The sequence below is a fragment of the Bombyx mori genome, chromosome 21 (assembly GCF_030269925.1).
Source record: "Bombyx mori chromosome 21, ASM3026992v2".
In the NCBI taxonomy this organism is placed as follows: Eukaryota; Metazoa; Arthropoda; class Insecta; order Lepidoptera; family Bombycidae; genus Bombyx; species Bombyx mori.
Genome location: NC_085127.1, coordinates 4,669,125 through 4,695,211, shown reverse-complemented (window position 1 = coordinate 4,695,211; position 26,087 = coordinate 4,669,125). Strand labels below are relative to the sequence as shown.

General features: G+C 37.1%; 1 protein-coding gene across 2 annotated transcripts in view; it reads right to left on the bottom strand.

The window, feature by feature from the left end:
- Positions 1 to 26,087, bottom strand: part of LOC101744807 (tyrosine-protein phosphatase non-receptor type 9) — a 67,867-nt gene that overhangs the window by 12,643 nt on the left and 29,137 nt on the right. For both annotated transcript variants that reach the window (XM_004929565.5, XM_012693368.4), the window contains exons 5-6: positions 6,922 to 7,130; positions 2,983 to 3,095 (exon numbers count right to left, since the gene is read on the bottom strand). In XM_004929565.5, the coding sequence (XP_004929622.2) occupies positions 2,983 to 3,095; positions 6,922 to 7,130 (322 nt within the window). The remainder of the gene's footprint in view (positions 1 to 2,982; positions 3,096 to 6,921; positions 7,131 to 26,087) is intronic.

Here is a 26,087-nt window from a genome sequence, read left to right as displayed (position 1 = left end):
AGACATTCTTACTCAATCATGGAAGTCGTTCGTGAGCTCGTGTAAGGTATGTATCTGTTAAGAATCTAAGGAGGTAATAGCCTATCTTTACTAAGATTTGATAACTGACATGATCGCATCACTCTATAGCAGGGGTTCCCAAACTTATTTTGTCTACTGCCTACTTTGAGAATAAATTATTTTTTAGCGCCCCCATTTTTTCATCTACATAAAAACCACTATAGCGAGAGCTCAGTCGGTGCCTAAGAGACCTCCTAGATGAAATTACAAATCGCCTCCCAAGCCTCTACACAACGCCCCCATTTTTTTCTGGGTCTCTTACCGCCCACCTTTAAGCCTGCAAGCGCCCGCAAGGGGGCGTTATCGCCCACTTTGGGAAAGGCTACTCTATAGGAATATGTATCAGACGTTTTAGCCATTAGGCCGCAACGATTCTGCGTACGTGGCCTAACTCTGGTCCCTCTGCTAACTTGACACACGTACGTGAGGACGAAAGACGTGAGGATTCATAAAATACACTCTAAAGATTACTTAAACGAAAGCCTAGTTACCAAGGCTATATTTTTTATTTATATACTCTCTATTAATTCTGTTGAACAGGCCGCAACTAAAGCATAATACAAACAAATCACGGTATTAATAATCGTAACACATAATAAATAGAATAGGTTAAATCTGTCTACAGTTACTAGTGTCTTATAGGTAATTTAATAATTTACTGGTGGTAGGACCTCCTCTGAGTTCGCACGGGTAGGTACCACCACTCCGCATATTTCTGCCGTGAAGAAGTAATGCGTTTCGGTTTGAAGGGTGGGGTAGCCGTTGTAACTATACTGAGATCTAAGAACTTATATCTCAAGGTGGGTGGCGCATTTACGTTGTAGATGTCTATGGGTTCCAGTAACCACTTAACACCAGGTGGACTGTGAGCTCATCCACACGTCTAAGCAATAAAAAAAAATTGTCAATGGTCTCTCTCTCTCTCTCTCTCTCCCAACGACTATCAATCAAACAACGACAAATAAATAAATTAGTTAGCGATTTTATGGTTCTCCATACTAATCATCTAAATAATCGAACTACATATCAGTCACACACAGTACACATCAGTGGATGATAAAAAGTAAATAAATATTAACACTTTTTTTTTATTAGGTGAATAAGTAATTATTTTTTGGATTAGCTAATTCTCAAATAATTCAATAATTGAGTCAAATAATTGGGTTGAAAAATCTATCATTCTACAATATATTTTTTTCACTAACAGCTATACGATATAAATAAAAAATGTATAAAATAAGAACCGAGATACAAATCCCGACTAACACCGATAATACGTCATCGTATATGACAGTTGTGCAAACGACTTATTTACATTATTAGAACGTGGGCGCAACCGTAAAACATTGGGACTTCAGTCCATTATATTGTGGGCGGTGCTCAGAATTCGACCAATTCATTTGTCGATCAGGGCTACAGGAGAACAGACCTCAAAGTCGCTGATCCACCTGTTTAGGAGTTAACTTTACGATCGCTTTAATAAATTAATTTATCTCATTTCCGCCAATTTTCTTAAAATTTGTAGTTAAGCACTTCGATTCTGAAGGTGCGATATGTTTACGATTCCCGAAAGCAGAAGAACAATATACTAAATGAGGATAATATCGATAGATATAAGGACGTTATGACGGTAAGTACGGGTACTCAGAGCTGTGTGACCCCCAACTTTTGAATATGGCATTTATTACGTTATTTTAATTTGACATGAAACGTCAATTTTAAATATGATGTATCACTACATAGTATAAAACAAAGTCGCTGGGTCTGTCCCTATATCCCTATGTATGCTTAAATCTTTAAAACTACGCAACGGATTTTGATGCGGTTTATATGTATAATAACATCCATTAAATAGTGGAGAAATCAATAATAAATTACAGTTTCCGAAGCGAAGCGAGGGCGGTTCGTTAGTTTACTATATAATAAGTGTTCGCCTTGTTTTCGAAATTCGACAATAATCACTGTTTTTTTTTTTTGCTATAATTATGACAATACTGAAGGCAATCAGTTAGCAAAGGTACTGAGATGTTATATGCCTTCTTTGTAAATAAATAGGTTTAATAATCTTCTAGTAATAAAGCACTTATGTGACATATAAATAGCTTTTTTTTTTAGTAATAAAGTACTACGTAACATATCGTTATAGGACTTTTCCACGATTCTGACATGTCCCCCACTTCAAACGAAATGTCAAGTATTCTTCATATTCAGCAGAGGGTTCAGTTTCCCCGATATTATATTTATGAACGAAGGTAACCACTTGACATTTAACGTATAAGGCCAACGCACGTCCTTATGTATTCTATAAAAAGAACAGTTTCGATATTCTTTACATTCCAACTGCGTGAATTGGAACATCGATTGAATCTTGAAGTCGTCGTGGCCTAAAAGATAAGACGTCCGGTGCATTCGTATCGAGCGATGCACCGGTGTTCGAATCCCGCAGGCGGGTACCAATTTTTCTAATGAAATACGTACTCAACGATTCACGATTGACTTTCACGGTGAAGGAATAACATCGTGTAATAAAAATCAAACCCGCAAATTTCGTAATTTACGTAAATTACATAATTACTGGTGTTAAGACCTGTTGAGTTCGCACGGGTAGGTTCTAACACCCTCCCTATTTCTGCCGTGAAGCAGTAATGCGTTTCTGTTTGAAGGGTGGGGCAGTCGTTGTAACTATACTGAGACCTTAGAACTTATATTTAAGGTGGGTGGCGCATTTACGTTGTAGTTGTCTATGGGCTCCAATAACCACTTAACACCAGGTGGGCTGTGAGGTCGTCCACACATCTAAGCAATAAAAAAAAATCGGTATCCGACAAAAGCATGTATTGTAACTTTGAAAGAACATACGAAGCGCAATTCCCTGTAAAATCTCACACGGGGTAGGTATTTATTATTGATGCACATACTTACCATTTTGCGGTTCGACGGGCGGTATGTGGTTACTGATTACATATTCATCGATAACGCCGTCCAATTTAGAGTTCTGAATGTTGTTTATGTAAGAGTTTTTGCAATATTCCAACCTGTTAACAAAAAAAAAGAAACATATTGAACAAACGTCGTCGGATTCGATACTCGAGCAGGATAGAGGAATCGCATTACGGTTAACGTTCGTGTAATGCGATTCAAGACTCCTATGTCGGACTAAACAATGGCTTAGACAGAATGAGTACCAAAGCAAAGAGCAACACAAAGTTCACGATTCCAAAACCAAGCTAAGCGTTTTTTTTGAAGTGAAACTTCTTTCGGCGCCTGAGGGTAATTTTTTTACAGATGTAACGTCACGCAGGTATGCAACGGAAGTGTCGAAAATTTTTAATACAGCGCCATCTATGAGATTTTTTAATACTATTATGGTGCGTATGAAACCTCTTGTAGTGAATTTCAATTTAGGATTATACGTGACGTTAAAATATCGATTCACAGAGGGCGCTACCTCATACTATAAAAGATGATTTACAATTATTTACTATTGACAAAATTTTACATATACTTAGACATTTAGAATAATTGTATTTTAATTTTTGAAGGTTTCACTTCTAGCACGTGTGAATTGCACACGATTCTTTTTTTTTTACTGCCCTTGTAGGCACACGGGCATACGGCCCCCCTGATGGTCAGTGGTTATCGTCGCCCATGGATTTCAGCAATGCCAGGGGTAGAGCCAAACCGCTACCTACCGCTTAGTACTCTCCACAAGCCTCTTTTAAAGAAGGACATGTCATAGCGCTCGGGAAACACAGTGGAGGGGAGCTCATTCCATAGCCGGATGGTACGTGGCAGATGGTGATCATTAATATATCCTGTTTTTCGCGCCCAATGAATGAGTTCAAAATTACTGTGATCGTTTTTAGGTGTCAAAACCGGCCGAGGGGGACCTCGACCGGGTCTGCGTAAACGGATTCGCCATCGTTAAAAAAAATGCCAAGCCATAGACTAATAAAATTATCTATTAGGACAATTAATTATAATTGAACTAAATCTTCCTCGTATGTCACACGCGAAAGTCATATTTTCGACCTCATTAAATCTCAATAAAACGTCATAATATATTAAACATTCCAAACTCATGTCGTGTTCCCCAAATGAACGATATTAATATTTATTGTTCTAGATGAGCGAAGGGAAGCGATAGCTGGCGACGTGACGCGATGTGACATTTAAAATGCAAAATCACAAGCAACGTATACATAACACTGAAGTATACTATATAGGTCTAGGATACATAATCATTAGCTTATCTAACAATTGTCAGGATTAAAGTAAGTAAAGCAGCAAATGTTTTATTAATTTTAATTACTAAATAACTCGTTACATTTTTATTTATTAGCTTCGTCGTGTCCCTGTGATTTCTAATAATCATGGTTTTTGGTAACAACTTAGCATCTGCTAGATAACCTGCCTCTGTCTTCAACAGCAATTAAAAAAAAAAACAATAGACCGATACGTGGCGTCATATCGCATCGTGTCGTTTTGCAGATATTTTTTTTGTTGCTCTGATGGGTGGACGAGCTCACAGCCCACCTGCTGTTAAGTGGTTACTGGAGCCCATAGACATCTACAACGTAAATGCGCCACCCACCTTGAGATATAAGTTCTAAGGTCTCAAATATAGTTACAACGGCTGCCCCACCCTTCAAAACGAAACGCATTACTGCTTCACGGCAGAAATAGACAGGGCGGTGGTACCTACCCGCGCGGACTCACAAGAGGTCCTACCACCAGTAAAATTTATCGCTAGCGTAGTAAACACACATGGCTTTACACAAACAACGACAAACTACATAATGCATTTTCGATACGCAGTCACGCAAGTTGAACGTCGATAGGCGACATGCGATAAAACAAACGAAGACCAATTTTATATGTTTCCTGTTTTATATAAAAGACCTCAGGTGCACGGGAACGATACGTTTTGATTACGTATTACGTATGCTACACATTATGTGGGTCGACATTGTTCTGCAAAGAGAAGTTATATTCAGTTTATTTATTTATTTACTAGGTGACCCGGCGAACTTTGTTCCGCCTTAGAGCCAATAAATGAGCAGACTTTTGATTTTATCAAGGTCAATTTTTTATTTGTCCCGGCATGGCTTTCTTAATGATTACCTATCTCGGCACAATAAGCTAATAGAAACTCGAAACAAACACATCAACCGGTCAACTTCAAAATTCTCTTATAATTAACCATAGACTACATTACGTTTAGCTGTCAGTTGCGTTCTGTTATTCCATATTAGTTTAATTTTGTTATACCACGTTTTATGTCACGTCCCACGGGAACGCGATAAAAAGTGTCCTATGTCCTTCTCCTGGTTCTAAGCTACCTCCCCACCAATTTCCAGCCAAATCAGTTTAGCCGTTCTTGATTTATAAATAGTGTAACTAACACGACTTTCTTTTATATATATAAGATTTATATTTTGTGCTCTACGACCTGTTTTCGTTGAAATAGTTTATGGCAGACAGTGTGCTAGGGCTCTGGCATTGCTGGTGCTCTCTACCTTCGACAGCGAACAGAAAAAGCGGCACAATAAATGTATTTAGTGCGCTAATCATCAATAATTGTCGCTCTAATGCATTCATATTTCACACTTGTATTCCTGTTGGACAACGAAACATTTATGAGGAAACATTTCACAAATCCGACGAGTTTAAGCGAGGATTTTTATTCATATTCAAATTTATCTTTAAATTATCCTTTTACAGAACAATGCAGCACGATTGAACGGAAAATTAACGAGAACATTACGTCGAGATTCGGCTAAGCTATCTGATAAGCCCCTAGCGATCCAATCTCGATCCTTGTTCTTAATTAGATCCGAATCTCATAATAATGGTGAGATCTAATCGAAATCGAAATTAATTTTAGGAAAATCGATTCAGCTACACAAATATATTAGTGACGTGCCGTTCAAGTAAACTTTAACTGGTTGCCTTGGTTTGTGTTTGTACACGTGTCGATGATATCTAGTACGCATCTACCGAATGCGAACCGAACCTATAGAATACAATTATTTTTCTCGTCACTTGCTAGCACGTGTCGTTAGCTTTTACCGTAATCAGTAATAATTAACACTAAACATACCATAACGGGTCAAATGACAAATTTTGAAAGTTTACATTGCAAATGCACGTATTATCTTATGACTTTTGCACATTTTTGACTTCATGACTTTTTCTTAACAATTAATCTACAGTTATATCATACAATTTTTTGTTTGTTTTGTTTATTTTGAGTAATACTTGTCGTGTACCGTTATCTACCCGCTATGGTAGAAATAGGCATCAGTAAGTGTTGGTTTTTTTTTTTCTCCTACCTAAGCTGGTAGCCTTGAGAGGCTATTCCAGCGTAACCTTAACTAGTAGGTGAGCTCACGGGGCCCAAACCTGATGACGTTGCTAACACGAACCCTAGCAAGAGCCGTGCTTCGCAGAATCTACCACCGGATCGGAAGAGCGACCCACTGAGAAGAACCGGCGAGAACTCAGTGGGCTGTGTCTGAAGGTTAATTTACTCGTCGAGCCCTTCGTCGCAAGCGACGGGTTCGAAGAGAACGGTGACCGGTGCTTGAAGTACCTAAAAGCACCGTTAGTGGATCGGGAGGATCCGAAATTACGTGTTTTGAGCGACGTCGACTGCTTTCCATTCTTTCCGCAGGATCGGGAATGTAGTTACCGGTGGCCACGACGAGAGGGTTCTCGTGTCGTGCCACTTTATCGAAGTGGAAGTGTTGGTATGATTAGTGTAAAAATAGGAAAAAACTGTACGTCGTCGAAAAGCGGAAAACGTCTCGCGATCCAGTATCGATACTGATAATTTCTAAATCGATTTAAATCTCATACCAAGTGGTGTGATCAGTGTCGTGCAAGCCACCCAGTTGCTTGGGCAGGCTAGATCGCGGCACGTGCGCGCCAAGTTGCGGCGCGCTAACCGTGTGCACGCGTTCCCGTAACTTCTCTCTAACGAACAACCGAAGTATCCGGAAGGGAGCCTTGAACCAAAGCGGCGCCGTCACTATTAATACCTTCTTCAATTTGGCCGGATAACCACCCTGAGGACAAAACGAAACATTCAAAATAACACAACCAAAAAATACAAAAACAAAAAATACAATTTATCGCTACAATAATTAAACGAACTGAAAACGTGGGGAAGGTTATTGAAAATGAAAATAGAATAACTTTATTATGTAACACCCACGCCTGTTTCCACCTATTGGAAGTGAAAGGACGACCGCAAATAAAACATGACGTCAAATCATTGAGCTACATCAAAGCCGCGACGGTGTATAACGCTATTAAATTAATGCCATCCCAAATTAGTGAGGAAATTCTCCAGCTACGTAAACGTTATTATTTTCTGCTTCATAAAGCAACGTGCTATTAGAAACACGTTGGCCGTCACGGGCGGGAAAATTACGTGGGCCGTTCGCCAAAACGACGCCATTCCTGGCGGGCGTCATGCGGCCCCGATAATTAACATTTTCACAACAACGCTGCTCTCGAGCAGTTGTCTCGCCAATACTGTAATATCAATAACAATAATATCATTAGCCTTCTAAGTGGGAGCAAACAGTCGCTCGACAACCAGAATGGAAGTTTTTAGTGCAAACCAGAGTAAAAAACTTTGAGAAGCAACGCTGCTCTGAAACTGATGCTCGATGATTTTTTTTTTTTATTGCCTAAATGGGTAGACGAGCTCCCAGCCCACCTGGAGTTAAGTGGTTACTGGAGCCCATAGACATCTACAACGAAAATGCGCCAACCATCTTGAGATATAAGTTCTAAGGTCTTAGTATAGTTACAACGGCTGCCCCACCCTTCAAACCTTCGATCAACAATAGTAACGATTGTTGATCGAAGCTTCAAACCGAAACGTATTACTGCTTCACGGCAGAAATAGGCGGGGCGGTAAATACCCGTGCGGACTCACAAGAGGTCCTACAGCCAGTAACAAACCACGCCCGCCTTGTGCTATCTCTTACAACTATTGTAATGGTGTGCTCAACTGTTCCCAATGTGCACGAACGTTTAGGAATTAGATCGGCTATGTTAGCCACACACGAGCACACCGTGACAATTAGAAACGGAGTTGAAGTGGTCGCCGCGACCGAATTCGGATAAGGAGAGTAGTGGTAATATCAATGTCGCGTACATATTTTATGATGCGAAAAGAAATTTAGAATAGCTCCCGCTTCAAATGATTCGGTCTATATTTATTTATTTATTTATTAGTCACGCAGTACACATAACAAACTAAAAAGATACATAAAAACACAAGTAAAAAGAAACAAATATATATGAACTAAAAGTACCAGGTAAGCTTAATCTAAAACAACGATAAATCAGTATTATAGACTGAAAATAATGGCTTTGTTATTCACGGGTAGGCCACTTTTAACGTTCAGGATATAGTGTAATCTTAAGTTATGATTGAAACGTGAATGACCATAATTCATAATGTTTCGATTTACATGATGTATAAAAAAATTGAACGATTTTTTTTGTTTGTTGTTGTCCAAAATTAAAACTTATGTTAGATTACACAAGTGGCAGTGTTTACTCAAAATCCCAGCAGATTGTAAAAAATCTAACAAAACCAAAAACTAAGTTATACTCTAGAATCATAACCGATAAGACTTCAATTTCAGAAACAGAACAAGTGCTACTTACGTAAGTAATTCTTCAAAAAGATAAAGACTAGCCTAAAGTAAACTGTAAAGAACTGAAACATTTACTTCGGTTAAAATATTTCTTTTTTATCTTCTAGTATTCTAGCCTTTGGTGTATTTATTTTACACTGAAAAATATACATAATGTATAGACTTATATTCTTACTGATTTTTTTTCGACGGTTTTAATAATTTTTGTTATAAATACACTTCTTTATATTATTGTTTATTTATATTTAATATTTATTCCTCGTAAAGCCTAAGGGTTTAAACAGAGAGAAGAACATAATTAACAACCAAATTAACATAGTAAATTCATATCTGGTTTGAAGGTTGGGACAGCCGTTGTACAATTGAAATTGAGAATTCAACCCTACGACTCTGGAGAGACGCATCTAGATCCGTGACGTCATTCACTGATGCCTATGAATACCACCAATCGAGCGGTTTTTTTTTTGCCCATGAACTTCAGCAATGCCAGGAGCAGAGCCAAGCCGCTGCCTACCGCAATTCACTTAGCTTTGCAATTTTTTCACTATAACAAGTGTAGCGTATTCAAAGATGAATCTCAGACAAGATTGAGGCAATAATGAAACGCGCGCCTAAAGCGGTCCGTGTTTGACTCAATTACTAATATGGGTCGAAGCACATCGCGCCACTCCTTAATAGGTCACGCTACATTACACAGATGTTACCCAGATATTAAGACACAAACTGATTAGCTGAAAGGCATCGCAGATTTCCACTAGACACGTCTATGCGGTTGGCGACGTTTTATCACGTTGACGTACCAATATGCTACCTAACCATTGCTAAACAATTATCCAGACCGTTAACAGACAAAGTTAACTTTTATTTATACAAATCTCAAACTATTCAATTAGACTTATAATTTAAAACACTTAGAAATAAACGTTCTTAATATTATTTTGGTCATTAAGACAAATGCGAGGAGTCTGATTTCGCTACATACGATATTACCATACTGGTAAAGTACTTAGTTAAGTGTTCATCTTCAGTCCTGGTTCATTATGATCCGAATCACGTGCAATTTTAATTTAGAGCAACTATAACGAAACACTATGGAAATACCATCAAATCTTTCGCATTAACGCTGTTGAAGGTTATGGATTAAGGGTGAGTTATATTTTGTAGTTATATGTACCAGGTGGGCTGTTAGACAATCCACCCATCTTTGCAATTAAGAACTTTGAATCGATATGACAATAACAAAAAGTTATTTAAAATTAATTTTCTAATTCAATTTACATAGCAAGTCAATTATGAAGTGAAATCAAAATTAAAACAATTCACGTTTATGTGAATATTTATTTATTTATTTATTTATCAATGTTTTTTTTTTGAACCTGGTCATAGGTAATTTCGATTTTTTAGTTCTTTATGAAATTCAAAACAATTTGAAATTTTCTTCTACACGATCCGTAAGTAGGACTAATAATCGAACTCCATTCAAATATCAAATTCCGTTTTATTTTTGATACACGGATGTAGTTTGGCTATAACATCAACAGTGTAATATTAATTAGGTGCTTTATCTTCTACCTACAAGGGATCAAATGTTTCAAAGGAAATTTGGGGTGTGTAAGCAGTCTCGAGAACATTTATCCAAGGGTGAGAGGTCATTGCTCTCAGCTTTTAGCTCCCTACGCCTAATAAAATAATTATGGCTGCGAAATCCTTCTGCTCCGCATCGATGATAACATTTATTCAAGAAGTAAGACTTAAAATATTTGGTTAATCTAGAGAACGGGATTAAGCCGTTATTTTATTTTTTTATAACCTTGGGATGAGGAGCTGAAGATCCCTCCGGCAAATTCATCAAACCTCATAAACTCCACAGCGCGAATACTGACGCCATTTCAAGGTCGCGGAGTTTTAACTAACATAGTACGTACGGTATTCATACGCGTGATTTTTATTCGTTATAAAACACGAAAGACGGTTACGTATAGAATACACCAAACTGGTACATATGCAAATAAGTAATTTTATTGCGATATGATTGAAAATTACCCTTAGGTATTTGTATCTAAGACTCGTCAAAATCTACAAACACTTACGACTTATATCTTTAACTGTGTCAAACATTAATATAAGATTATTTATATTTTCCATCTGCGAAATGAGTCGAGTTCACAATAAATTATATATTCTTATGTTTTACTAGCGAACCGCCCTCGCTTCGCTTCGGAAACATTAAATTTTATTATTGATAGCTGAGTCTCGCAATGTTACCCGCGATTATTGTCGTACCACAGGTGACGCCGCGGGGCGAAGCTAGCCTAAAAAAAGTAGTCTAAGTTTCTCCTTGTATCATCAGCTATCAGTGAGTCTCGTCAAAATCGGTCCAGCGATTCCAGAGACTAGCCGGAACAAACAGACAGACAGACAGACAAAAATTGTAAAAAATGTTATTTTGATGTATGTAACGTATATATTATATTCATATGCATGTAGGAAAAAGCGATTATTTTAATATTACAAGCAGACACTCCAATTTTATTTATATGTATAGATTATTAAACGCTAGTGCAATGTCCTGCGTTCTCCAAACTTAGCTACCAGTCTAGACAGCGGCCCCCCATGACGTCAAACGATGTTTTAACATCGTAACCAGTTAATGCACTCTCCGATATGCAGTAAATTAGGTAAATGAATGTTTTAGAAGCTTCTGATAAACTACAAAGCTATTGACATTCGTAGGGTTACACCAACGTTTTAAAGACTTGAATTGACAATGTTTTGAATGTTTTTTTTAAGTTAACACCTTTTTAACGTAGCAATACGGCACGATATAAAACTTCTTTATAGTAACGGAACTATACAACTTCAGCGAGTTTTCAATATTTTTAAGGCCAATACTTTTGTTTATCATGTGCAGTATCTACTGCGTGTACATCTTGTAAACTCTATGGGCAGGTGCAGTTCTGCCTATTTCCAACGTACAGCAATATTGAATTCTGTTTCAAGAGTGATGAGCGGAACACGTGTCATACAAAATAAATGAGATTTCAATCTTAGGTTATAAAACAAGTCATGGCATTCACAAAAACGGGCAGAACCCTGGTATATATCCACGCGCACTTACATTACTCCATACCAAAAATGTTTATATTTTGCGAATTAGATTTTTTTATTAAATTTCATATCGATTATAAATTCATAGGTGCTGTTTTAATTTTATGTTGTGACTATAGAAGGTGCTTTAAATAAAAAGGGTGTTGGAGTAACTTAAATATCATAATAGACATCTGTACCAACCACAACAACTACATTTGCAATTATTTAAGAACTTTTGCATCATCAAAATTTCACATCACTGTTTAATGGGAGTTTTTGGAACGAATCCCTGAAAACTAAAACAATGTGCTTTGGAATTGGACGTGGGTGTATTGTATACAGCGAAGTAGGGCACGGGTTGATATGACCGGGCCAAGATAACCCCTCTCAACACTCCGTGCTTCCCAAGATGACGGATCTAGGAACTCTACAAATTCTTCTCAGTTTCAAGTTTCTTTGTAACATTCGTTCGTCAACTAAGACATGAGAATATTGTTAGTAATTTATTTTGAACATTATTCACAGTTTATTTAAAAGTTTTTTTTATTGCTTAGATGGGTGGACTTGCTCACAGCCCACCTGATGTTAAGTGGTTACTGGAGCCCATGGACATCTACAACGTAAATGCGCCACCCACCTTGAGATATAAGTTCTAAGATCTCAGTATAGTTACAACGGCTGCCCCACCCTTCAAACCGAAACGCATTACTGCTTCACGGCAGAAATAAGTAGGGCGGTGGTACCTACCCGCTAGGACTCACAAGAGGTCCTACCACCAGTAAAAATGACGTTCAAAAACCCAATGTAAGTGAACCATCACATTTAATGGAGAGAAAGTATGTACGTTGTTTAAAAACCCTTATTCGTTAAAAGGATCAGAACGTTCCCCCGCAAAACATCACACCCAACAACGCTTCCCTCAAAATTAATTTCTGACACATTGTCTGATATAAACGAGATGTGAACATTTATTATTATTACAGCAGTACATGGCAGGTAACCTCACGCCCCACAGAGTATTTATTACAAGGTCGCTGAATCCCAGATATCACAACGGAGCGATGTCAATTGACAACCACCATAACATATGAGCTCGTAATTTCAAATTTTATAACACACGTTCTAAATGTTGATCATGTCTCATATGGTACAGTAGTTAGTGCTTCCGACTGTTGCACCAAGGACCGTGGGTTCGATTCCCAAATCGAGCAAACATTCGTGTGACGAACATGTTTGTTTGCTCTTTGTCTAGGCGTTTATTATCTATATATGTATAAATTTAAACGCATATAAGTATGTATATTTGGTCTCTGGTATCCATAACACGGGGAATACCAATTTGAGGCCGGATGAACGTGCGGGATTTATTTCCAATTAATTTATGGTGAATTAATAATAATTAATGTATTTTTCTTTAAATTCTTATCATTCCATATTCTTGTTTCGCGACAGAAGCAAGCAAGACGGTGTTACCTAATCGTTGGAGCTCACGATGCCGCCAGTAATAACGCAAATCAACGTGTACAAGAACTTTCAATATTGTGGTGTTTTAATTGTATTAACACCTCAAAACTATTTAAAAATAACGTTGAAATATTTTTCGGATACGGTATTGTTCCGCGAAAACATAAGAAAACACGGTTTGAATTAATTTAAATATTAAACGCTCTGTAAAAACAGCCGTTTCATCAAGTACAACATAAACACGTTCTTAATTGTAACTGTTTCTTCTTCTCAGACTAATTCCTCTGTAATCATAATGTCCTTGTGCGAAGGCAATTTTAAAATAAATAAAAAAGCTCCGGCACGTCTGTAATGTTGTTCTTACGGCCGCATACATTATGTATAAGTAGTTTCGGCGAAGCAAAAACGTAAGATATTTTTCTGACCTTTGCTTGGGCCATTCCCTAGAGAGACTTCACGTTACGACCCGAAACAACAAACAACCGCGTACACAAAAAGCTGTAAGGGCTTAAAAGGAGACACTACTTTATGCCCATTCAAAGAGAAAATGGTCGGTATTCATGGTGCAAATGAGAAACCTGAACTAATATCTAAGAAGACGACAAACGCACAGAGGCTGCAAAGGTACCTTCATAGTGATAATAACTGCACTTTATATTCACCGATTTTTAATGAAATTTCAAGCATAGAATTTGCATATTTTATACTACTAATGGTCCCGCAGTAGTCGAAATTCAACTATAATTAATTGAAATTATAAGTTTGAATATCATTATGGTTGTCAAAGACTACACTATAGACAAATAATATTAAAGATAAACTATATTAACCTATTTTCAATTTGACCACAGACTTTGAGCATTAACTAAAGTTTGACAATAAATAAAGAGTATATATACATATGTGTGCGTGTCAAATACATGGCAGTGTGTGTAATGTCTTCTTTATTGATTTAACGTATCTTTTATTCATTATTTAAAAAAAATATTAGCATTGTGCACTCCTTCTCCATATTCTCTATAAGTGTGGGAAATTTCATACTCCTCCGTCCGCGCAATTTTCGTAATAAGGGGTACCTACAAAGTTTTTGCTTCACGTATTAATATATAGATCTATAGCAATCTTAAGACGACGGGTATGACAAGTTCCAGCTGTATCAACGATTGATTACCAGTTTAGAGAGCGCAATAATTCCAGCGAACAAATTAATGAAACCGCAGCTAACCAAACCATATCATTAGCATAATTAAAGTATAATTGCAAAAACGAAAGCACAGTTTGAAACAAACAGAAGCTGTTTTTTTTTCTCGTTACGGTTATTCGAAAAGCTTCCCGGTATTTATTAGAGAATCTCTACTTAGGTTTCTAGTTTCGTCCGACATAGACTATGTGTAGCGTCGTCTCCGTGACCGACCTTGGCAAACAGCCAAACGGTTAACAACTGATCATTATCTCGTCGGGACATTTCTCCAACAATGCATAAATAATCGAATTTCCGACGTTTAGATACTCAGAAGAACATCAACTTTGGATCATTTTTATTTTATTTTCGAGAACTACATCAACATTTTTCGATTACTTGTCTACTTAATCTAGGCCATAGTAATACTTATCTTTTGTAATAATGGTAATGAAATCATTATTAGAAAATTACTATACAAGTGTTTCCTATGTATCTCAACATCAATATTCAGTTGAAAATATTATATTGCTATCGTGCATCCCCCAAACAGAACTAAAAACATCAATGTGAAAGAATCGAAATTGTCGCTTCCTTATTTATTCACACCCCAAAACTTAGCTGATTTTAAAATTAACCTCAAAAATGCTGGTGTATTATGTATTGTAAATGTATTTGGTATAAATAATATTTTCGATGGTCTCAATATCCAGGAAGGAACAAAGCATTGCGTTTGTTTGAACTAAACATCGCTCGCGTTTCCTATTACGCCAAGAGCTTCATTCATAACATTTACGTTGCAGATACATACATACGTTAATACATTAATTAAACTTCATAAATGCATTCATCAACTGTGCAAACGTACGGTAAGCAAGCACATGCTAAAATTAAAATTATGGTAATTATTTATACAATACAATATTTGTGAATAACACACTCGTAGGCGCCACCCAGTCATGAACTATAATTCTTTTTAATTCTCGAATTTTGTATTTTTAAACCATCCATATTATTTACAGTTTTGTTGAATTAATAAAAGACCGACATAATAATACAATAATAGTAAAATATCACGAATGCGAACAGGTTGGATACTAGTGTGGACAAGATTTTTGAATGAGATGACCGAGGTTGAACTTCGACAGCGCCAACTATATAGCCGCCACGTCACTAAAATGAACGATGCTATTACGTGCATAACTATTATAAAAAAAAACAATGTTTTTAGTAGCAGCTAACTCTTTATTATTCAATTTGCTAGTTACATTTTATGACGTTTGTTTCTCACGTACGCATACGCAACAACAGATACCTATGTTCACGAGTCTACATCCAAAATCGTAATACTTTGACAAGGAAACTAACTAGTATGAACTCACACAATTTTTGTTTTATTATTACTATTGTTTTTGTTTTATTCTGGGATTATAGTTATTGTTTTTATTTAATTCTGGTATACTATAATATGATGTGTTAATGAATGTAATATGGATGCAAAATCTGAAGTAAATGAAATAAATAAAATAAATATGGCGGTAGATATTTGACAGATGCTTGAATCTCGCTTATGACATTTTCAAGATAAGCTTGCATATACTAGGTTTTAGGTGATCGCTTCCGAAAACGAAGACAGACAGACGATAGTACTAATGACACCTTTGATGATGGGACGGAAACTAAATCAATCCTGATTTTTGAAAAATCATATTTTTAAAACATTTTATAGCATTAATCATGCTCCATCATGTTAGTACAGCTAAATGAGACGTTAGTTTTATAAAAAACATATCACGTTACTTAAAAAAAAACCCAGCAATGAAACACAAAATCGAAAACAGCTGATGCTCGGATCAACGAACGCCCGGGCGCGGCGTCTCTTTTACACACACACCGACGCAGCGCGGTCTCCTAACATCCAGTATGCAAGTTCCGAAAAACAACATTCGGAGTAATTCGGACTGTCGGTCTACCGAGCAATGTCACCCGCTCAATGGAAGATCTTCCCTAATACTATGTCGTTCGTATACCTACACACCAATGACAGTGTTGTTTTTGTTGTAAATTAAGTACGTGTTACGTGCTATTTAATGTGAACTGGCACGAGTATCAAAAATAGCGTATAAAGCAAAAATCAAACAAGAACATGGATATATTCCATACGTATACTTCACACGTTTTTCCGTATAACTCACAGACAATCCAAATGATACGTTGTTTTTATACTGATTTACATACAATAAGCGGAATGTCGCGGCGCACCCACACAACTTGGCGGATATCAGACTCGCTATTATAGATACACTATTTATGGTCGTATATTAATTATCCAGGTTTGTAGTAACCAGGTCATCGGTAGCCGGGAGACGTCGAAGGTTACGCTGCTAGACGTCTCCGACGTATAATAAAAGCTTTTTATCGATAGAAACGACTATGCAGACACTTTATTATTCATAGCACATGTCTTGGCCATGTGCGGAACAGGTAATTTTTTTCCATTTTAATAATTAATCAATCACATCTTAGCTATGTGGTAGGAGTTGAAAGACTTGAATTAGTTGTGGTGTATGCGTAATATGGTTTTGCATAGTTTCTTTTTGGCTAATAAGACATCATGATCTATAAATAATACTAATTTATGTTGTGGATATTTTAAAGCGTGTATATCTATAGTGGAATAGTAAATGCTGAGTGATTTACCTCCGATCGTGGACGTCAGCAATGCCAGGGTCAAAGTTAAGCCGCTGCCTACCGCCGAGTACTCAACGTAAGCCTCGTTTTAGAAAGGACACCAGTTATTGATCTAATAAGACTTATCCATTTAATTACCTATTGATTTTCAAAGATTCGACTTACTTCATTACATTCGGCGCGTCAAACGGCAAATCATTTTTTTTTAAATTGCTTTTATGGGTGTACGAGCTCACAGCCCACCTGGTGTTAAGTGGTTACTGGAGCCCATAGACATCTACAACGTAAATGCGCCACCCACCTTGAGATATAAGTTCTAAGGTGTCAAGTATAGCTACAACGGCTGTCCCACCCTTCAAACCGAAACGCGTTACTGCTTCACGGCAGAAATAAGCACGGTGGTGGTACCTACCCGCGCGGACTCACAAGATGTCCTACCACCAATAAAATGATTGATTGATACCTATTGATTTTCAAAGATTCAGCTTACTTTATTACATTCGGCGCGTCAAACGACAAATCATCAAATATTTCACGTCGGTTTATATTAGGATCCGCATGTTCAAAAAGCTTAACACTAAATTTTCTTTCAATTTAACAAGAGCTTTTGCGGTACTATTATTATAGGAAATTAATTAAGTGGTATGATATTAAAAAATACTCATAAAATGAAATAGAATACTGGTGAAATCAGAACGAATATAATAATCACAATCTTATTAAAAATTGGACTAAAGGAATCGATAATACCAAAACCCATTTTGTGACCTAAATAAAATATAACCCACAATAGATATTTATTCAGTAGGTTTCATCTAAGTTGCTTACGCTTTATTTGTAAGAAGAATGGCCGGGGACGATGTTGGCTGTGTCCCAGACAACCCGGTTGTGATGTAGGTCAGGAATGACGTTCCCGTTTCGCGATGCAGTCAGTCGACTTCGCTTAGTGCTCTGAACACGGGAACGACAAACACGGTAAGGATCGTTTGAGCGAGACGCACACAGCGTAGCCAGCTGCCTCGCAATCTCATCAGACCCGACCGACATACGCATAGGGCCACCGGATTCCACTAAACATGTTTGTCTAGGTAAAATATTACTAAAATTCATTTTAAATCAAACAAAAAAATATATTACATTTTTTTTTTTTATTCATTACATGGGTGGACGAGCTCACAGCCCACCTGGTATTAAGTGGTTACTGGAGCCCATAGACATATGCGGCGTAAATGCGCCACCCACCTTGAGATATAAGTTCTAAGGTCTGAAGTATAGTTACAACGGCTGCCCCACTCTTCAAGCCGAAACGCATTACTGCTTCACGGCAGAAATGGGCAGGGTGGTGGTACCTACCCGCGCGGACTCACAAGAGGTCCTACTACCAGTAAAAAGTAGTAGTAAGTTAGTGTTTCGCACACAATAATGGATGCGTCAGTTTTTAATCAAAACGTTCGATAGTAATTATAGATTTGTTATAAATACATCGGCATCGCTTCGAACGCCATCGATTACAAAACAGTCAGGGTTAAATTTTCGTTTCCGATGTTATATAAAAAGTGGGTCGTCGTTTGCCGTGCAGCTGCCGCTCGCTCGCCAGGTGTAGGGAGTCCCCGGTCGATTTAAACATTCCCTTTGTGCAGTATAAATAATCAACATTCAATTGAATGCAACCCAGATTGATAAAAAAAACTAAAGAAATAATAACGGTTTTCTGGTGACTAAATTACTAAAAGACATTTTTTTTTTGTTGCTTAGATGGGTGGACGAGCTCACAGCCCACCTGGTGTTAAGTGATTAATGGAGCCCATAGACATCTACGACCTAAATGCGCCACCCACCTTGAGATAAGTTCTAAGATCTCAAGTATAGTTACAACGGCTGCCCCACCCTTCAAACCGAAACGCATTACTGCTTCACGGCAGAAATAGGCAGGGTGGTGGTACCTACCCGCGCGGACTCACAAGAGGTCCTACCACCAGTAACAAATGAAACACAAGTATCAAATGAAACAGTCATGCGTAGTCTCACAAAAAAAAGTTTGCAATTGTACTATTACGTAACTATCACTTTATTGCCTATTTTTTTTTTTAGTTATATTCATGACCGACTAATGAATAATGTTCTTGCTCCAAAAGGCACAAGTATCGTGCATGATTATTCGCGCGTTCTCGTAATACTGCAGAACAAGCCAGCATTGGCATTGACATTTCAATATGCACCGACCCAATTTTGTTTTGAACGATGAAAATCCGCTCTACAACTACAACTATAGTTGATAAGAGAATTAATTCTATTGATCCAGCAAATCATGTGCGAGTGCGAGCTAATGAAAACGCGCGTGACCGATATGATATGTTTAATCCCATGATTAATGACTCCAAATTTCAGATTCTTGTTATATACTAATTTCTGTAGATAACATTATTTTTGTACATTACAAAATACTTCTTTTATATTTGTAGGAGTACATATTAAATATGTTTCTACATAGTAGAAATAGAAACATGTGAAATAGATGTTTTTTCTAATTGTCTCACTACTTACAGGAAAAATCTGTCGCGGATCATCTCCCAATTAAATTAATCTTAAGCAAGCAATGAATGAAATGTAATCAAATCTTAGCTGTATTTTTTTTTTTTTTTATGTGAATGCACTGTCTATTGCACCTATAATTGAGGTGACATCTGCCATGAACTTTTGTCAATTTGTCAATGTTTTGTATTGATGATCACTTTGTTGGTGCAACTTAATAAATAAACAGTAGACTCATACTGTGTATATACTGTGTACATAGTTTTATCTAATTGATTTCATTAATCGAGTTTTGAATTAACACGCCTGTGTTTATGTATTCAATTTAATGTAACAATCGTTTAGATCTATTCGAACTATTATCTTTCTAATTCAAGATTACGCGTTTGAAGCCAACAAATTAATTAATTTTCGATCGTATTAGATCGTATTGGAGGCCATTTTTTTTAGTTTTACCTAACCGTTTTATTTCTTTTACGATTTGATTATGTGAGCAAGTCGCGCGTTTATCGTAACTAGACGATGACCAAGCCTTGCTCGGTTTTTTTTTTTGATAACGCCATCTTGTTGTGTCTTTAAGGCGGTTAGTTGCCCTCAATTTAGAAAAATAGTATTATTATTCGCCAATAGATGTCGAGAAGAGTTGATTATTGAAAACACGAATAAAACAACATTTTCTGAAAATAAAACGTAGCTAGATCGATTTATCGCCCCCTAAATCCCCTGTATACTAAATTTTATGAAAATCGTTGGAGCCGTTTCCGAGATTCAGATTATATATCTATATTAATATATATACAAGAATTGCTCGTTTAAAGGTATAAAGATGAAGGCGACGTGTGGCGAGTCGCTAAAGGAAGTAGTGTTGGTGGGGGTGACGTCACCGGTATTGCTCGCGACCTTCTCCCGGCGGATATTAATCATCCCGGAGCCACCCGTACCGATATAGGATTATCGAAACGGCACACGGCTATGCCGGTTAATTGAAAACGTTACTAAGTCCCGTAGAGCAGCGAAAAGCGCATACAATACGTGTACAGTTTTATATGAGTTAATCAACAATTATTTATAGCAATAATTACGATATTTAATGAACTGCTCACTAGATCTTCAATGAGTTGGAAATTACCTCAATACGAAATATTATTAGTAAATCAAACGCGCAAAAACATAATTTGCGCGGTTTGAAGAGTGGGACAGCCGTTGTAACTAAACTGAGACCTTAGAACTCATATCTAAGGTGGGTGGCTTATTTACGTTGTAGATATCTATGGGCTCCAGTAACCACTTAACACCAGGCGGGCTGTGATCTCGTCTCCCCATCTAAGCAATAAAAAAAAAATACAATAATTACATAAACAAAAAAAAATAGGTACATATAATATTTGCTTTGAAACTTGTTATTTGAACACAATTAATTTGTCTATCGTAAAACAGAATAAACGAAATTTGGCTTTGCTATATACCTAATAGACCTTGGAAACTGATGTTTACGTAATAACATGTGTAAATTACGCAGTAGATGAGGTGTGAATGTTTACAAACGACAAAGATGGATGTCCGTTGCGCGCTGCCGCTTCTACACTGTGTGACTCACTGTGGAACTGACACGTGACTTCAAGGTGAAAATCGAAGGGGACTGCCATATTCTCGCTATATTCCTCTAAATAACTTAAAACGAATAAATCTACCCCGTTCGGGTGGATATCATCCAACCCGTTTCTACCAATCCGTAATATTACTACGTCTTAAATTTTTTTTATTGCTTACATGTGTGGACAAGCTCACAGCCCACCTGGTGTTAATTGGTTACTGGAACCCATAGGCATCTACAATGTAAATGCGCCACACCCACCTTGAAATATAAGTTCTAAGGTCACAAGTACAGTTAAAACGGCTGCCCCACCCTTCAAACCGAAACGCATTACTGCTTCTCGGCAGAAATAGGCAGGATGTTGGTACCTACCCATCCGGACTCACAAGAGGTCCTACCACCGGTAATTACGCAAATTATAATTTTGCGGGTTTGATTTTTATTACACGATGCTATTCCTTCACCGTGGAAGTCAATCGTGAACATTTGTTAAGTACGTTACGTTAGGTTACGTAATTAAATGTTGTCCTATTTTGCGTTTTAAGTGAAATGGCACTTAACACCTGGTGCTAAACCAGCTTCGATTTTGTCTATTTTACGTAATAAATACTTTAGCGCGTAAACATTTAGAATCACAAAAGTAAAATGCGATAAGGAGGCGGCGTTCGTCTGTTGCGAGAACAGCTAAGAGGCACCGCATGACCTTGCTCTTGAAAACTGTCCGGTACGCCCACGTTGGCTTCCAGTCAGTCAAACGCAAATACGTAAAGCATTAATTGATTTTTATAACAAAAATATTATTATTATTATACGCACGTTTTGACGCGTGATCACTTATTGAATTGGCTTACAAGTATTATTTTTAAACATTTTATAAAACTTTTTTACACGACCGTTCTTTATGAAGACGGTGTTAAGGATCGAAACGGCACGCAGCTGTGGCATCGTACGGTGAAAGCTGGTGGTAGGACCTCTCGTGAGTCCGCGCGGGTAGGTACCACAACCCCGACTATTTCTGCCGTGAAGCAGTAATACGTTTTGGTCTGAAGGATGCGGCAGCCGTTGTAACTATACTGAGACCTTAGAACTTATATCTCAAGGTGTGTGGCGCATTTACGTTGTAGATGTCTACGAGCTCCAGTAACCACTTAACACCAGGTCGGCTGTGAGCTCGTCCACCCATCTAAGCAATAAAAAATACCTACGTATACGTTGTGTACAGCTATTCCTGTGCGATGTTTACAAATAACTCAATTCCCAATTCACAGCTATCAGGAATAACATAATCATGGTAGAACACGCGTCGCCGGACCGTGTGACCATGTATCTTCAGGATCGTCAAGATCGTTCATTTAGTTCGATTTCTCAGTAACTGAGTACCGATTCTATTAAGTTTTACTTTATAAACAGTTCCAATGTTGTAACAGTAAACTAATTTAAAAAAAAAAAAAAATTGAATAAACATCAAATAAATCAAACCATTCGAACGACTATATTCCATCGTACAAAATACGAATACGTTTAATAAAACAAGTGGTTATTTGTAAAGCTATTATCGATTCTAATATCAGGTATTATTAGATTTTCTCAAAACTAAAAACGTGGTAGTGATGCTTGAAATAATACCTTAAAATTTCGTACGGACTTTTGTAATTTACTAGAGGTTCCGCAGTAGTCAAAATTCGACTATAATTAATTGGAATTGTAAGTTTGTACACTATTATGATTGTATTTTATACTTCTATAATCACAAATTTCGACTACTACAGACTACACTATAAAAAATATTAACAAAGACAAACAATATTTAATCTCAATTTGACAACAGACGTCAAGAACAAAAGTTTGACAGTAAATAGTATGCATGCGTGGGTGCGTCAAATACATGGTACGTAATGTGTGTAATGTTTTTTTTATTGATTTAATCTATATTTTGTGCATTATTTTAAAAAAATATTATCATTGTGCACTTCTTCTCTATATTCTCTATAAGTGTGGAAAATTTCATACTCCTCCGTCCGCGCAATTTTCGTAAAAAGGGATACAAAGTTTTTGCTTCACGTATTATTATATAGATAACGTATAATATTTCAGAGCGCGCAATGAAACACAATCAGCTGACACTTTCGCATAACATGGGCCCTGAACCGTCTTTCAGATGTTTCGTGAAATTTCAAAACATTAATATGTATGTTATCTTACTGTTCAATTTTTATATCAGTATCGTTTCAAATTCGGAAGCAAAAATTTAACATCACAATATCACAGATTTGTTGTTTAAAAATTTCATTCAATTAAAAATGAAAATTAATGATCGCAACCCTGATATAATTAGTGAAAATTCATTGTAGGATTGTAGAACGCGGTCTACATTACGGCGTAGATCCACAAAACAATATAGTTAGTTACTTTTCCATTACGTCACTACGAACATTGCCAAATAACAAACCGATTTTAATTAGTGATTCTAATAGGTGTGTTTTGAAAGTCGTTCGTCGTATCCGCTACCGAGTATATATACTCGTATGTATAGAATTTTAATTTACATCACTTAACACACCGACATTTTTTCGTGGTGATTACTTTCTTTACATTCATATTTTTTTCAAGACGTGCTATGTCCGAAGTTTCGCACGCAAACATCTCTATGTTCTACGCTTCCTACTATTTATTATGTAACTCTTATCCCCAAGATCCGCATCCAAATTGATTTAGCTAATTATAAAGATTAGCGACACTGTAAAATCTGTTTACGATTTTATTATAATACCACGTATTGAGATACATAATAAATATCGTTTTCTAGAATACATTTTACATTACGATAAGATAACAAAAACCCAATATACACTTTTCCCGCAATTTAACGCGTAATTTATCCATTCTTAAGTACAAAGTTTATCGTGAATGCGCTCTTTTCCAGCTATCGACTGTAGTATCTATCTATTAGAGATAGTGGCGTAAGACGATTACTGATTTCGTTTTAAATGTATTTTACGCAATAATGTATATTACATTAATATTTAGTTAAAATCATTATTTCGTTGTGTGTTTATAATTAGACGCTAGGAAGGACTATTTTTTTTTTATTGCCTTTGTAAACAGACGAGCATACGGCCCACCTGATGGTGAGTGGTTACCGTCGCCCATGGACTTCAGCAATGCCAGGGGCAGAACCAAGCCGCTGCCTACTTAATTCAATAAAACTTCAAATTTATATCTAACAATCGCAGACCGATCAACTTCCAAGATATTGTTTTGTTTGCAAGTCAAAAGAACGTCAAACTTTCCGTTCGATACGCACCGACAATCGAGAAATAAACAAGACTAAAAATAAATTGCGACGTTAGATAAAGTTCGATGTTTCGTCATCTTTCACTGCTCAAAATTAAACGTAAATATCTTTTGTTTATCTTTCAAAAATACTTTAAAAGAGGATTTTAATCATTAATTACGTATTGTTTAAAACAATTTTAGCTTCCACTAATCTATTTGTCTTGTTCTAATATATTAAAAATGTGGTTCGTTAATTTATTTTCACATACACGTATTGGTCATCATCGCTCGACGATGTGGGCGTACAAAATTACATCGTTCCAAGTAGTCATTTTCTTAGAAGCACGTCTTGGAAGTTCGCAATATAAATTACGAGTGGCTCCGTTATTGATACTTTCGTGAAATTTAACATACGAACATAAACTAGTTTATTATTGTGCAGAGTATGTTTATAAATATTTACTAGAGCATTTTCAAGGCTCAATTTCGAGTTTGCTTCTATTTCTCGGCCGGCCTAATTAACACTTGTTCTATTTTTGACTTGTACGTTTTACTGGTTTATTATTAGTGCATTTATATTCGTCGCATTCACTAGGGATGGGCTTTGTATTTCTCGAGGCGGAATAATCGTAAAATGTCAAAAACTTGTTATCAGCTCACCTCAGATAGGCAATGCGGTTAAAAGCATCAATCGCTTCGGCTGTCTCTATCGATCGGCTACTTGATGATAAACTATCTTCATTTATACGATTGATGGTCAAACGAGAACACTTCTCTATTGCACACCGTGATAGCCATTAAACACTGCAAACGGCAACACTCGACTAACAAAACAACCTACAATAGCACTGATATGGAATCAACACCTGTTTGCGTAAAGCTAAACCGCTTTGTTTTTTGCGTTCTAGATTAGTTTACAATTGATAGTGTAGTTACTAGTTGAGATATATATTGGATTCGCACACAGTGTGTACGCGTTATCGAAATGCCACGGTCGAAACGTCGTAAATAAAGCAGACACGTGCGTTCGGGTCGCGCTCGGACGCTCGACTGACGTCAGGCTCGTGCCGGGGCGGGCGCCTACCCAACGACTACGTTTCGCATCCGCCCAACCCGCTACGCCAGAATTACGCTACGAATTTTAATATGCACGATGAGTGTGCTATATCGTGACATCGGAAAAGTGAAAAGGAAATCGGTAGCCGGCACAACAGAGACATGCGTACTTTTAACTCGTTGATTTTGATAAACATACAAGTTTTTTTTTTGCGTCGTTGGATAAACCAACACCCGGCCCGTGTAGTAAGTGATTAACCGGAGCGCGTAAAGGTCACAACGCCGTCACCCACCTGGGATTGATATATCGAGGGTCGACAATGGAAAACTCTGAACTGAAAAATGATATTGGTAAATATAATAACTCAATAACAGTAGTTACGCTTTGTGAACATGGTTAAATGAGCTGACGTAGGTACTTGTAACTCGTCTGGTTGCGGAAACCTTTCTTATTGTCTGTAGG